The sequence below is a fragment of the Lacerta agilis genome, chromosome 1 (assembly GCF_009819535.1).
Source record: "Lacerta agilis isolate rLacAgi1 chromosome 1, rLacAgi1.pri, whole genome shotgun sequence".
Lineage (NCBI taxonomy): Eukaryota > Metazoa > Chordata > Lepidosauria > Squamata > Lacertidae > Lacerta > Lacerta agilis.
In genome coordinates, this window is record NC_046312.1 from 48179814 (window position 1) to 48192007 (window position 12194).

Here is a 12194-nt window from a genome sequence, read left to right on the forward strand (position 1 = left end):
ATAAATCCCAAGCACTCCCTCTACAAGGCAGCCAATCAAGCTGGAATCTGAGCACTACTGATCAGACTGGTTTAAAATATTGTGGTCCTCTCCATTAAGCTAAAATATCCAGAGTCGTTATTCACTCAACAGTGATTTTATATAGCTCTCCACAGAGTTCACCAACACTTCCACACCCAAGTAGTTAACAATAACATCAGGCAATAGGCATCCTAAAACTGAGAATAAAAATAGCTTCATGTCAGACTTCCTACAGTTCATGTTATTCCTCACAGAGGTGTAGTGATCTGAGTATTTCATTCACCATCTTCAGGTATCCTTGTTAGGTGTTAAGCAAGGCAGCGGATGGGGGTTGTGCGGATGAGTGGGCTAACTCTGCCCCACCACTGCTCACCTCCATGAACTGGAGAACGAACTTCTGAAGTGGGGAGACTCTTGTACTCATGCAAATGCTCCAGAAGTCAGATTTCAGGAGGCTGCCCACTTCAGACATCCGCCTTTCAGCTTACAGAGGATGACAAGAATGGTAGCTGGGGGACTGAAGCTACTGCACTTGCCCTTATGTCCCCCTTGCATGCTAACACCCAACAGGATTATTGTCAAATTACTTACCCAGAACTCTTCCTTAGGGCATACATTATACAAGCAAGAAAAACAGCAGTTCCATTTCTTGCAAAATGGAAGGGTTGTGCCAATAGATGTCACTTTCTTGCTCTAACACAGAGCAGGGCAGATGACAAGCGGAAACTGAACAGCCCCACCATACCATGTAGAAGATACGCAACTATTCATTCTGGTGCATTTTACTGTTTATTCTGATGGCACAGAACACCAGCTTTGGCTCACTGAGCACAAGTAAGTGGCTCCCAAGAGCAGGCTGGTCAGAAGATGTCAACATGCAGGCCTTTTCCCTACATTTAGATTAAATCCTCGTCACATTTTATCAGCAGAAAGGAAAGCCCAATTAGTGGAAGGAAGAGAATATGCTTACAGCTCCACATCTCTGGCTACCAATTACAGTGGTACCTCATGTTAAGAACTTAATTTGTTCTGGGGGTCCGTTCTTAACCAGAAACTGTTATTAACCTGAGGTACCACTTTAGCTAATAGGGCCTCCCGCTGCTGCCGCGCTGCTGGAGCACGATTTCTGTTCTCATCCTGAAGCAAAGTTCTTAACCCGGGTACTATTTCTGGATTAGCGGAGTCTGTAACCTGAAGCATCTGTAACCTGAAGCGTCCGTAACCCGAGGTACCACTGTACAGCAAAGCACAACTAGCCAATAGAAATGAAGACTCGGTGGATACTATTCCAGCAAACCTCACATATGTAGAAACCCACTCAGATACAGTGGTGCCCCGCTAGACGAATGCCTCGCTAGACGAAAAACACGCTAGATGAACGGCATTCGTCTAGACTCTAGCGGAAGCTGCCCTGCAAGACGAAAAAGTCAATGGGGCTGCTTCACAAGACGGATTTTTTTTTTAGCGCGGAAACCTCCGCGCTCCATTGCCGCTTCGCTAGACGAATAATTCACTCTACGAAAAAACTCGTAGAACGAATTATTTTCGTCTAGCGGGGCACCACTGTACTATGCTTCAGTATTTTATTCTGAAAGTAATGAACAAATCTACCAGAAGTAAATCTAAAGCTATGTAGCTATGCAGCTAGCTGAGAGTCTGCAAATATGGCAGCCTTTGAGCTTCTGCCAACCTGTTACCATCTTCTGACTGCGTGCCCCATCCATCTTATTTTTTGCCAAGCAAAAACCTAAAACCAGTATAACTTGATCAATTCACTTAGAGTCTTCGACTAGCTCTATGCATCCAGCTTTATGATGTTACAATAGATCTTTGGCAGCTGTGAACCAACAAGAGTAGCTAAAGTAGTAATGCCATTTGGCTGCTATTGGCTCAGTAGCAGTGATGGCAGGCTTGGTCAACATTTCTCTCTCCTTTCTTGGTCATACATAGCGCCTCCTCACTCCACTTCTCATTTACTGTGATTTCGCAGCCCAAAATGCCAGGAAGGGCCTTGCAAATCAGGGTTTGCAATGGCCATGCATTACTCTAAACCCATGAGCAAGCAAAAGAGAGGAAAAGAGGAATGAGCTTGCACACAATCCAGTGACCAGCTGCCTTAACCCTGGTGACTTCAACCACATAGCCACAGGATTGGAGCCAGAGTGTAGGTTGCACACAGCACAAGACCTGATTCACCTATAAATAGAAAACTTCTGTTACCAGATTGGGCAGGAACCTACAGAGCCCAACTGGCTCTTGCTTCTCTAAATCCAGGTAGTGGCTGCTGCCTGCTAAGCCAGTCAGGCACTTGTCAAATTATGATGGGTTCTGAGAGGGTTCCCTAATATTAGGGAATTGATGAGACATTGCAGATTCAACCTTTTAGTGCATAGTATACATATTATAAGGGACACGGGTGGCGTTGTGGGTTAAACCACAGAGCCTAGGGCTTGCTCATCAGAAGGTCGGTGGTTCAAATCCCCGCAACGGGGTGAGCTCCCGTTGCTCAGTCCCAGCTCCTGCCCACCTAGCAGTTCGAAAGCATGTAAAAGTGCAAGTAGATAAATAGGTACCGCTCTGGCGGGAAGGTAAACGGCGTTTCCGTGCGCTGCTCTGGTACACCAGAAGCGGCTTAGTCATGCTGGCCACATGACCCTGAAACTACGCTGGATCCCTCGGCCAGTAACGCGAGATGAGCGCCGCAACCCCGGTGTCGGACATGACTGGACCAAATGGTCAGGGGTCCCTTTACCTTTACACTTTATACATATTATACTGAAATAGGAGTTTATCACTACAACTTTCTTTCTTTCTTTCTTTCTTTCCCTTCCTTCCTTCCTTCCAAGTGCATGCATTTGGTAGCAGACACAGGAAGGGCTAAGAATATGGTTCTTGTGAGCACAAGCAATCGAATAGTGCCCAGGTGAAATATACTCAAGGTGAAATATACTCAAGAAACACACCGTATCCCTAAACTCTGAGCCAAAACTTCCACATCCTGCTTGATGATGACACTGGTGAGCTATGGGAAAGCAAAAGGGAAGGAAATGGGGAAGCAGCAGGGGGACATTTTGTGTATAGCCTCTTCTGGAAATTGCTCACGACTCAAGGAAGCCCAGTCTTGTGGTTTGAGAATCATGGCTCTGGGTCATGAATCATGCATGTGTACATTTGTGCTGCAGAATGCAAAGCCCTTGTTCTTGAGCATGGGTAGGCAAACTAAGGCCCGGGGGCCAGATCCAGCCCAATCATCTTCTAAATCCAGCCCGCGGACGGTCCAGGAATCAGCATGTTTTTACATGAGTAGAATGTGTGCTTTTATTTAAAATGCATTTCTGGGTTATTTGTGGAACATAGGAATTCGTTCATTCCCCCCCCCAAAAAAAAATATAGTCCGGTCCCCCACAAGGTCTGAGGGACAGTGGACTGGGCACCTGCTGAAAAAGTTTGCTGACCCCTGTTCTTGAGTGAACAGGAGGATCTGCTGCAAGATCCACCTTTAGTTGCAACCCTATGCACAGTATCTTGGGTGTATGTCCCATCATTACTTCTTTCTTTCTGTATAACACTGAGATATAGTGGCATACCAGGCCCTTTGTGAGCTAGCTTTTCCTTTTCAGCACTCATGGGAGCAGGGTATCTTAGCTAAAACAGAAGACCTGCCAGGAATCAGCAACAGAAAATCCCAGTGGAAGCTCTGAGCCGAAAGGATCACTTCACAGCCAGGTTGGTGACAGCAGAAGTTTCACACATGCCACACAGCTTGCTGCAGCCAGCCAGTATTGCTGAGATAACATTGTCATCTCTTCACTGGAGCAGGGCAATGCTAAGGCCTTGGGGAAGAGTAGGGTGGGGAGTGAATAAAATCCTAAAAGAAAGAAGGAAGGAAGGAAGGAAGGAAGGAAGGAAGGAAGGAAGGAAGGAAGGAATGTGCCCTGGGACTACAGAATGCTAATATCAAGGTGAAAACACTCAAGAAGCACACCATATCCTGAAACTCTGGACCAAAATATCCACATCCTGCTTGAATAGGCTTGATGGTGACAAAAAACAGACTCTCAAGCTCTGGGGCTTTTCTCCCATCTTGCTGTCTGGTGGCTCAATCAAAGGCCGGAAGATTCTGCTGTCACTACAATTATTATTTTTACTCCAAAATGACCCCCAGTTCCTGTACCCCAACCAATGTTTCTACAAAATAATCTAGAGGAAATTAAGAAATCCCACAATCATCTCTCAGCTGACAGAAAAATCTCTCAGCTGACAAACATGTGTAAAACACTTGATGTTCCTTTGGAATAGGTAGATGCCTCAGGACAGGCAGTGTATTTCATTGTGCTCTCACCAAGGATGTTACATTTCTTAGAAAAATCAAGGAATACGAACGTACAAAAGGAACTATTTTCCTTCAAAAGATGCAGAAACTCAGCTCACAAAAGAAAGTATTTCAGTTCGGGCCTTACAGCAATAACCGTAAGGATGTAGACCCCAGTTTGGGTCTTTAGTGTTTACAACTGACACCCTATTTTTACTGAGTTTGCTGTGAAACATCGCTGGTCCTACGTGCCATTGTCTGCTGCTGAGCTAGTGGCTGCAGTACTACTTTTTCACCATCTGCAATGATGGCAGCAGAGACCTCCCTCTTCTGGCTACTGTCACAAAGGTACAGAGAATAAAACACTAGGGTCTAACTCAGTGGTGGCCAAACTTGGCCCTCCAGCTGTTTGGGGACTACAATTCCTGTCATCCCTGACCACTGGTCCTGTTAGCTAGGGATGATGGGAGTTGTAGTCCAAAAACAGCTGGAGGGCCAAGTTTGGCTACTGCCCGGTTTAAAAGGAGCATCCTGGTGCCTTAAACGGAACACCGAGGAGTGTGCCATGTGCTCTGACCCTCTCACCCTAGAAAGATTATAGCAGCCTCCCAAAGAAATCATTGCCAATCCCCAGAGCTTAAGATAACCACTGACAAAGTAAAACTTGAGGGAGGGGGAAAAAACATTTTTCATGCTATGCCTCAGCTGCTTCCCACTCCATGTCTTGCCCCCCTTGGGATAACGATATGTCTAGCTATAACTGTCAAAAAGAAAAACAGAATAGCAGCACCTGAAAATGTCTTCCTCTCCTGCATAAGCTTTTCAGAGACTCTAGGGAGTATTCAGCTTGAGCAGAAAACCCTTCTGGAATTTCATATCCTTCCTTTAGGAGTGTTAGAGAAATACGACCCCACTTTCAGAAAGTCTTGATCTATCTGAGCACACCAGCAATCATTTACTCATATTCTATGCCGATGTTACATTCACAGAAACAATCACGTTTGTTTCACCAGAGTACCACAGCCAAGAGAGGATGTGGAGGCTCATCAGATCAAGAACTGGAGAGTCAGGTAAAAGGGGTGACGAGGTGGGGGTGGGAAAACACTGCCGATAAATATTTTTAAATGGTTTTAAAAGCAGAATGAGGAACCTTTCATCATTACTTTGCGGTCTTCATACTCTGAAATTTTAAGTACATACAAAGTATTTCATGGGCAGGGGTGGCAGTGGCAATAGCTAAGTGATAAGAGTGCGTGCTTAGCATACTCAATCCCCAGCATCTCCAGGTAGGATAGGGGGTGTCCCCCCCTGAAAACTGGGCTAAATGGATTCATGGCGCAACTTAGGAAGGCAGATACTTTCATTCCCATGCAATTTATGCTTATTCTAATGCTTGCACTGAAGAGGTGCTCAAATGATTATCCCATCTGGGTCTTCTGGACCCCTTTAATAGACGAGGCACCTTTCAGTGAAGGTAGATTTTGTAATTGAGATATAGCTGCTGCTCATATATAGGGCTCAGTCTAAGTCCGACTTGCTGAAGCAGCATCAAAGGTCTGTGTTCTGTTACTATCCAGCCTGGACCCTGCACAAGATGAGCTCGTCTCTCTGCAGAGCAGAACAGGGCCTCCTTGATTCCAGCAGTGAGGGAATACAGTATGCATTTGACAGAGGCTCAAACCACATTTTGAGTGCTAATATTGTTGTGGTTCTTGTGGTTATTTTAGTTGGGATCTTTGGCGATTATCTTTGTGTTACATGAGGAAATAATATTTTTGTTCATTAGTCATGAATCATGGAGGAATACTTTTAGTGTGTTATGACTATGAACTGCATGAATTTATTTCATGTATATGATTCTTATTGCTACAACTCACTTTCAGGTCCTGATAGGAAGCAATGAATAAATCAAATAAATACTGACTTCCCCCTTTCTTTCTTATTTTTTCATTTTTAACACAAAGCAGACACTTAAGTTGGAGCTGGAGAAGGGCAAATGGGAAGAGGTTGATTAAGCCTGTCTTTTTCTGCTCAAAATCCACCTTCTCCTGTCTGTTTCTCCACCAATTTAGCAAAACATACAAGGACCTTGTAGGTTCCCCAAACCTTTCCAACTATGGGTAAAACAGTAACTGAGAAAAGGCAGTTTTTAGCTTAGAAACCAAATGGAGAGGGAAGCGTTAAGTTGCCTCTTCCTGTCCATCCATTTTTCTATCAGATGCTGATTTTTTTTTTAAAGCAGAGGACAGTATCAGGGAGCTGTACAGAGCATACGGTTCGCACCTTCCATACACAAGTTGCTGGATGATTCTCTTCTTCATGTCTTTGCTTACAGAAGAATTCTGCTGGGAAGCAGTGAGGAATGTTAAGAATCCCAACAATGTTCACTACACAGACAGCCACCTGTGCCACACACAGCATGGCATTTCCCCACTTGGCTGGGTTTTTTTCTTCTTCACAAGCTGTGACCTCCCTTATCCCTATTGACCTAAAGACAAACACTTCATTCCTGCAATTCCCCATTATTCCAGCTTGTAGGCTTGAGCAGTCACAGCCTCATTTTTAGGACGCTAAATTCTTTAATGCATTCATGGTGCCCTTCACATTGTTCTGTCTTATCTAAGCGAAGGGCTAAAAGAGGCAAGACAAAATTCCTATTTTCTCTCTCCGAATCCAAATTCTACTTTATTCAGTCTGCTTGCTCTCTTTTAAAATGAAAACTGCATTTCTTCATATTCTGACAAGAGAACAAAGGCCGAACGTGTGCGCACCAGGGGTAGAACACAGCCTAAAATGCCCACAAAAGAATCTGTTTAAGCCTTAGGAAAGAATTCATTTAGGTTTAGGCCTTAAACCAACCCCCTCCCCTTGCTATATCTGAAAGTGAGGGAATGAAATAAAGGGATGATTCTCGAAAATAAGAGAAGTGCTAATCAGTGGAGATAATCAGAGGAACAAGGCACTATGGAGAACACCAAGCCTTCTTGTGAAAGAGCCTCATGGTGAGAAGAGCACTTTATATATAAGACTTTCTCCACTATTTGGGCTGTTGAGAAGAGTAAGAAGAGAATCACCAATTCCCTGCCTAAAAACCTGTTGCTTTAGGACAAGGATGGGGAACCTGTGACCTTACAGATGTTGTTGGACTTCCATCTCCCTTCAGCTCCAACCAGCATGGCCAATAGCCAAGGATGATGGGAATGTAGTCCAGTGACATCTGTAGGGTCAGAGGTTCCCCACCCATGCTTTAAGATTTTTGTCCAAACCTGTTATACATTAAAATAATGTATGAAGAAATATGAAAGATAAGGAATAGTAAAGCTATTAGGCTACTGTTACAGCACTATGTAACTGATTTCAGTTATTTCAAATGCAGCCTTGTTGTCAGGCACAATTTAACATGGGGCTGGATCAAACATGCCAAATCCCATCCACACTAGTCATCCTTGAGAGCAGAATTTCATTGAGATTTGTTGGTGCGTATTCCCCATAAATTAAGTTTGGGTTCAAGAATCTCCATCCCTACGGGAACAAAAATTAACTACAAAGATTAACATAACTATAGGTGTGATAGGCATGTTTGGATCAGCTACCTTGTTATACAAACAATCATCAATCTCCAGGCCAGGAGACCTGTTCACAACAATGGTAAAAGATTCAGGTAGGTAGCCTTGTTGGTCTGACGCAGTTGAAATAAAAATAAAAAATAAATAAAAAATTGTCCAGTAGCACCAATACAGACCAACTAAGTTTGTTCTGGTATAAGCTTTCATGTGCATGCATCTGAAGAAGTGTGCATGCACTTGATAGCTTATACCAGAACAAACTTAGTTGGTCTATAAGGTGCTACTGTACAATTATTATTATTTTTAATTTCAACAATGGTAAAGTGAGCTAATTTCAAAGGACAAGCTAATCTTGTCATAGTTTTGTGCTGCAGAAAATAAAACAATGTAGCAGCATTTTGAGGTGTCCAAGACTTTGGATGAACAAAGAGCTTGGATGTGGTATATCGATAGATAGAGAACCATCACAAGTGGTTCGGCTTTCCAGTCATGCATAGCAAAACGAACACTTGAGCCACATACTTTCCCCACACCCTCATACAAACATATAAGCCCATGTAAAAAAACAAAACCCACTGTGTGTTAACCAGCTCTCAAAACACTTATCTGTGCTGCTGTTCAGCCTTCCTAAATTTGCTGCCCTGAACCTCCTGCCTCTTTAGTCACACTGACATAGTTTCCTGCAACACCTCTTATGTAGCTTTTCAGTGCCTGGCCTTTCTCCACTCTAATTACTCAACCGAACTTCCAGTCCAATCTCTACTCTCCATTAGACATCGTCTAGATCCTGAATAAAGGCAAAGAACAGGACTAAGAGACTTGTAGTTCACTGTAAACTACTCAAAAGGAAATCCTATTGATTGCAGCCTAAATGTCATGTGTCATTTGTGTACTCCAATGCTATGCTTTGCCAGTTAAGTACAAACCAACTTGGAAACCATAATTTTCATGGGTCAAATTTGGCATGCAATTTATACACTTCCTCACACACATAAGCCTCACTGGGTCAAATTCAATTTTGTAAACAATAAAGTCAGCTTCTTTGAAACCCACAGGACCTACCAGGTGTGAACTTGCAATAGGACTGGACAGTTCTCACAGCAAAGGAAGCAATAGTTGGCTGCATATATAGTAAGTTATATTTCTAAGGCTAAGCACAGAGTTGAGCTGGACTTGGTGGTTCATTTAAGTGCAGGCATGTTATATGTATGGGCTAATATGGTATTTGCTGTCACAGTCCCATTCTGTGTTTGTCCTTCCTGTTGCTCTGATCCACTTTCAGACTAAGTTTGCTGTACTAGGTACTTACTATTCAGTGAAGAATCTGGCAATACCATATTGACTAATATCTTCTCTGCTTTCCAACAGCTGGCTCACTGCATCTTCCATATATGTGAGGACATGTTGTTGAGCTGAAAGAGAGGGAACATAAGGAAACTAAAACGTGCAGGCTTGTGCAAGTCCATTGATTTGTGTGTAGCACTCATTCTTCCAATGTACAGTACAAAACATGGATGTGTTGGTTACTATGGTCGGAACAATGTGCAAGCAGAGCCTAGATAATGAAGGATGAGGTATACACAAGGTGAACTTAACCTTTATTATTGTACAAGTCTCCCATAAGTATACTTCCAGGTAGTCTGAAAGAAAGGTGCTTGCATTTTCAGAAGAACTGAGAAGATGGGTGATATCCAAGTAAGTCATACTTGGAGCAGGCACATTGAAATCAGTGGGCTTAAATCCATTTATTTCAAGGAGTATGACTAACCTTGGATATAACCCTATGGCTTAAAATAGTGGTTGGCAAACAAGTCTTCAGGACAGTACAACCCGCAGCAAACTTCGCCTTCTAAGAGATCCCAAAGGGATGTTTTCTCAGGGGCAGTCAGGTACCCATCAAAGTAGCATTTATAAAAGTTGACACATTAGAGTCCAAATGGCTCACTAAGCAGAACTGTACATTTTCAAGACTGCTGGTATAAGGGTTGTTAGAGCTTGACAAAGGACACTATTCATTTGCTGTAGAGTTTTTGGACAAGGACAACTTGGTGAAATGCTTTAGCAACTTTACTGCTTTCACAAAAGGCCACACAAGTGGAGGGATATTGGCATGGATCTGCCCTTTTTTCAGCCACTTTGATGCCAACAACAAACAGAGGGCTTTTCCTTAACTGCTTTAGTGTTGTTCTAGCGGTACATCTGCAGTAACGTTCCTTTCCCCATGTAAGAAAAAGGGTGAAGTTATTCCTCCAACCTAAGAATAACCTTGCTTTAAACTGTGAAGCAAAAGGGATAGAGACCAGGGTCTAGTCTGAAGGCACATTAGACAGTTATTATCCTGGGATTAAATGGGTCTGGTCAATAGGCAAGGGAGGCCTCCTGGGAACCATATGCATTCCACCTTCAGTTATGTGATAAAAAATGTGTAATATATAGTTATATAAAAATAATTGTAAAAGTTCAAGCAAGGGAAAGGGTGAGCACACTAACACAAAAAAGAGGGGGAAACGTTTTTCAAATGGTGGAAGATTTCAAATGGTGGAATAAATATATTCGACTTCCAGCAAACATTGTGCTGATGTAACTGCTGCATGCAGTTAAGTACGGTACCTGAAACACAGAACTGTCACATTCTGCGACATCCAGCCAGTTATGCCCATTGGGCTCCATAATCATGCTTTACAAGCAATTCTAGTTAGTGGTGTGTGGAGTGCTAAACAACACAAGAGCACTTATTGGAACAATGGAATTTAGCTGGTCCAGCCATGCACAGAGTCCTCTCAGTAGACTCAGAGCATCTTTAGAAGCCCAGTTAGAAAAGGAAGTGCATAAATCTGGACTGATGTATCCTTCTAATTAAAAAGAAATGCAAAAGACACAGTAATGTTCCAGAATCAGCTAATAAGGAATTCAGACAAAGCAATCCTATTGAAGTTATCAGAAGATCCATTCCTAATGCACACAGGCCCATCCTTAAACTATAGCTCAACATTTCCAGTACAAGATTGTCAACTGAAAATGGACGGTATGGTCACATTTAGAATCTTATCTGGGGTAGTTGTCCTTATCCTGCAAGTGAGCAGCTTCAGAAAGTGGTAAGGGATAAAAGGGACATCCACCTAGAGCACCTTATCAGCTGAATCAACCCTGGCAATCAATGGGCTGACAGATGTTACAGGCAGATAATTCTCATATCCAGATAATTTCAAAATCAGATGATTGCTGGCTGATGTAGACAAGTTTATTACCAACAGCATGGCTTTATACGTGCCAATAGTACAAAAAGTTACCAGCTACTTTTTCACCCTGTACAGTGTTGACAGTCAAATGGATTTTTTTCATCTAAAATTATCTGGGGAACTTAACAAATTTAAGTTTTGGGAGCTTGCATTTCTGATATGTTTAACTCACTTTTTCATTGTCTTGGGATTTACGTGTGAAAGAGTTATATTGTAACAACTGTCTACTAACAATAAAAATCTGTCTGACTTTAAACAAGAGCTTTGTCAATTGCACTGGCTTCTAGTCTGTTTTCAGGCCCAATTCAAAGTGCAGCTTGGGGTCACGTTACTATTTTTTAAGGTATTTTTTATTAAAGATTTATTGGTTAACAAAAGTATGTGCAATGTCTCTTTTTTCAAGTTACATTTTCTACAGATCAGTTTCATTTGTTGAGACATTAGTGTTACATTAGGAAGAAAAGGGGGAAAGAAGTGGAGGGGGCCATGGTGAGTGGGGGTGGAGTCAGGTGGTGATGTTTCTACAGTATTTTACTTAATGTATGTGTGGGATTTTGTGTCAGCATCACTTGTGCGGGTTCTCTTTACTATTCGCTTGTGTTTCTTTGGTGGTGAGAGAGGTTGGGATTGGCCTAGGGTGTGGTTGTTTGTTTGTGATTGGCTGTGGTGAACTTTGGTTTCATATGTGAGTGGGGTGGGTGGGTGTTTTTGAATCAGGTTAGCCATATTGATTCGTATGCTGTTGGTGAATTCTTGTCGTCGTCTTGTTGGGCTGTGTATGTGATAAAGGGGAGCCATACCAGGGTGAAGGTGCCTTCCTCCATTTGTCCCTGTGTCAGTTTCAGTTTATTGGTTCATTTTTCTATTAAGGCTGTTTCCCATACTATTTGGTAGGCCTACCATTGGTCCATGCTTACTCCTGGGGGTCAGGTTACTTGAAGAATCGCCTCCACCCACATGTACCTAACAGCAGGGTGGATTTGATTTAAATCAAACTGATTTAAATCACGATTTAAATCGCTAGTCAGTAAGGCTTGATTTAAATCACAGTTTTCT

At 42.7% G+C, this 12194-nt stretch overlaps 1 protein-coding gene across 4 annotated transcripts in view; it reads right to left on the reverse strand.

Moving 5' to 3' along the window:
* C1H11orf49 (chromosome 1 C11orf49 homolog) overlaps positions 1-12194 on the reverse strand; it is a 117453-nt gene that overhangs the window by 81386 nt on the left and 23873 nt on the right. For all 4 annotated transcript variants that reach the window (XM_033148677.1, XM_033148663.1, XM_033148652.1 and 1 more), the window contains one exon: positions 9209-9311. In XM_033148677.1, coding sequence (XP_033004568.1) covers positions 9209-9288 — 80 coding nt within the window. In that variant the 5' untranslated portion in view covers positions 9289-9311. The remainder of the gene's footprint in view (positions 1-9208; positions 9312-12194) is intronic.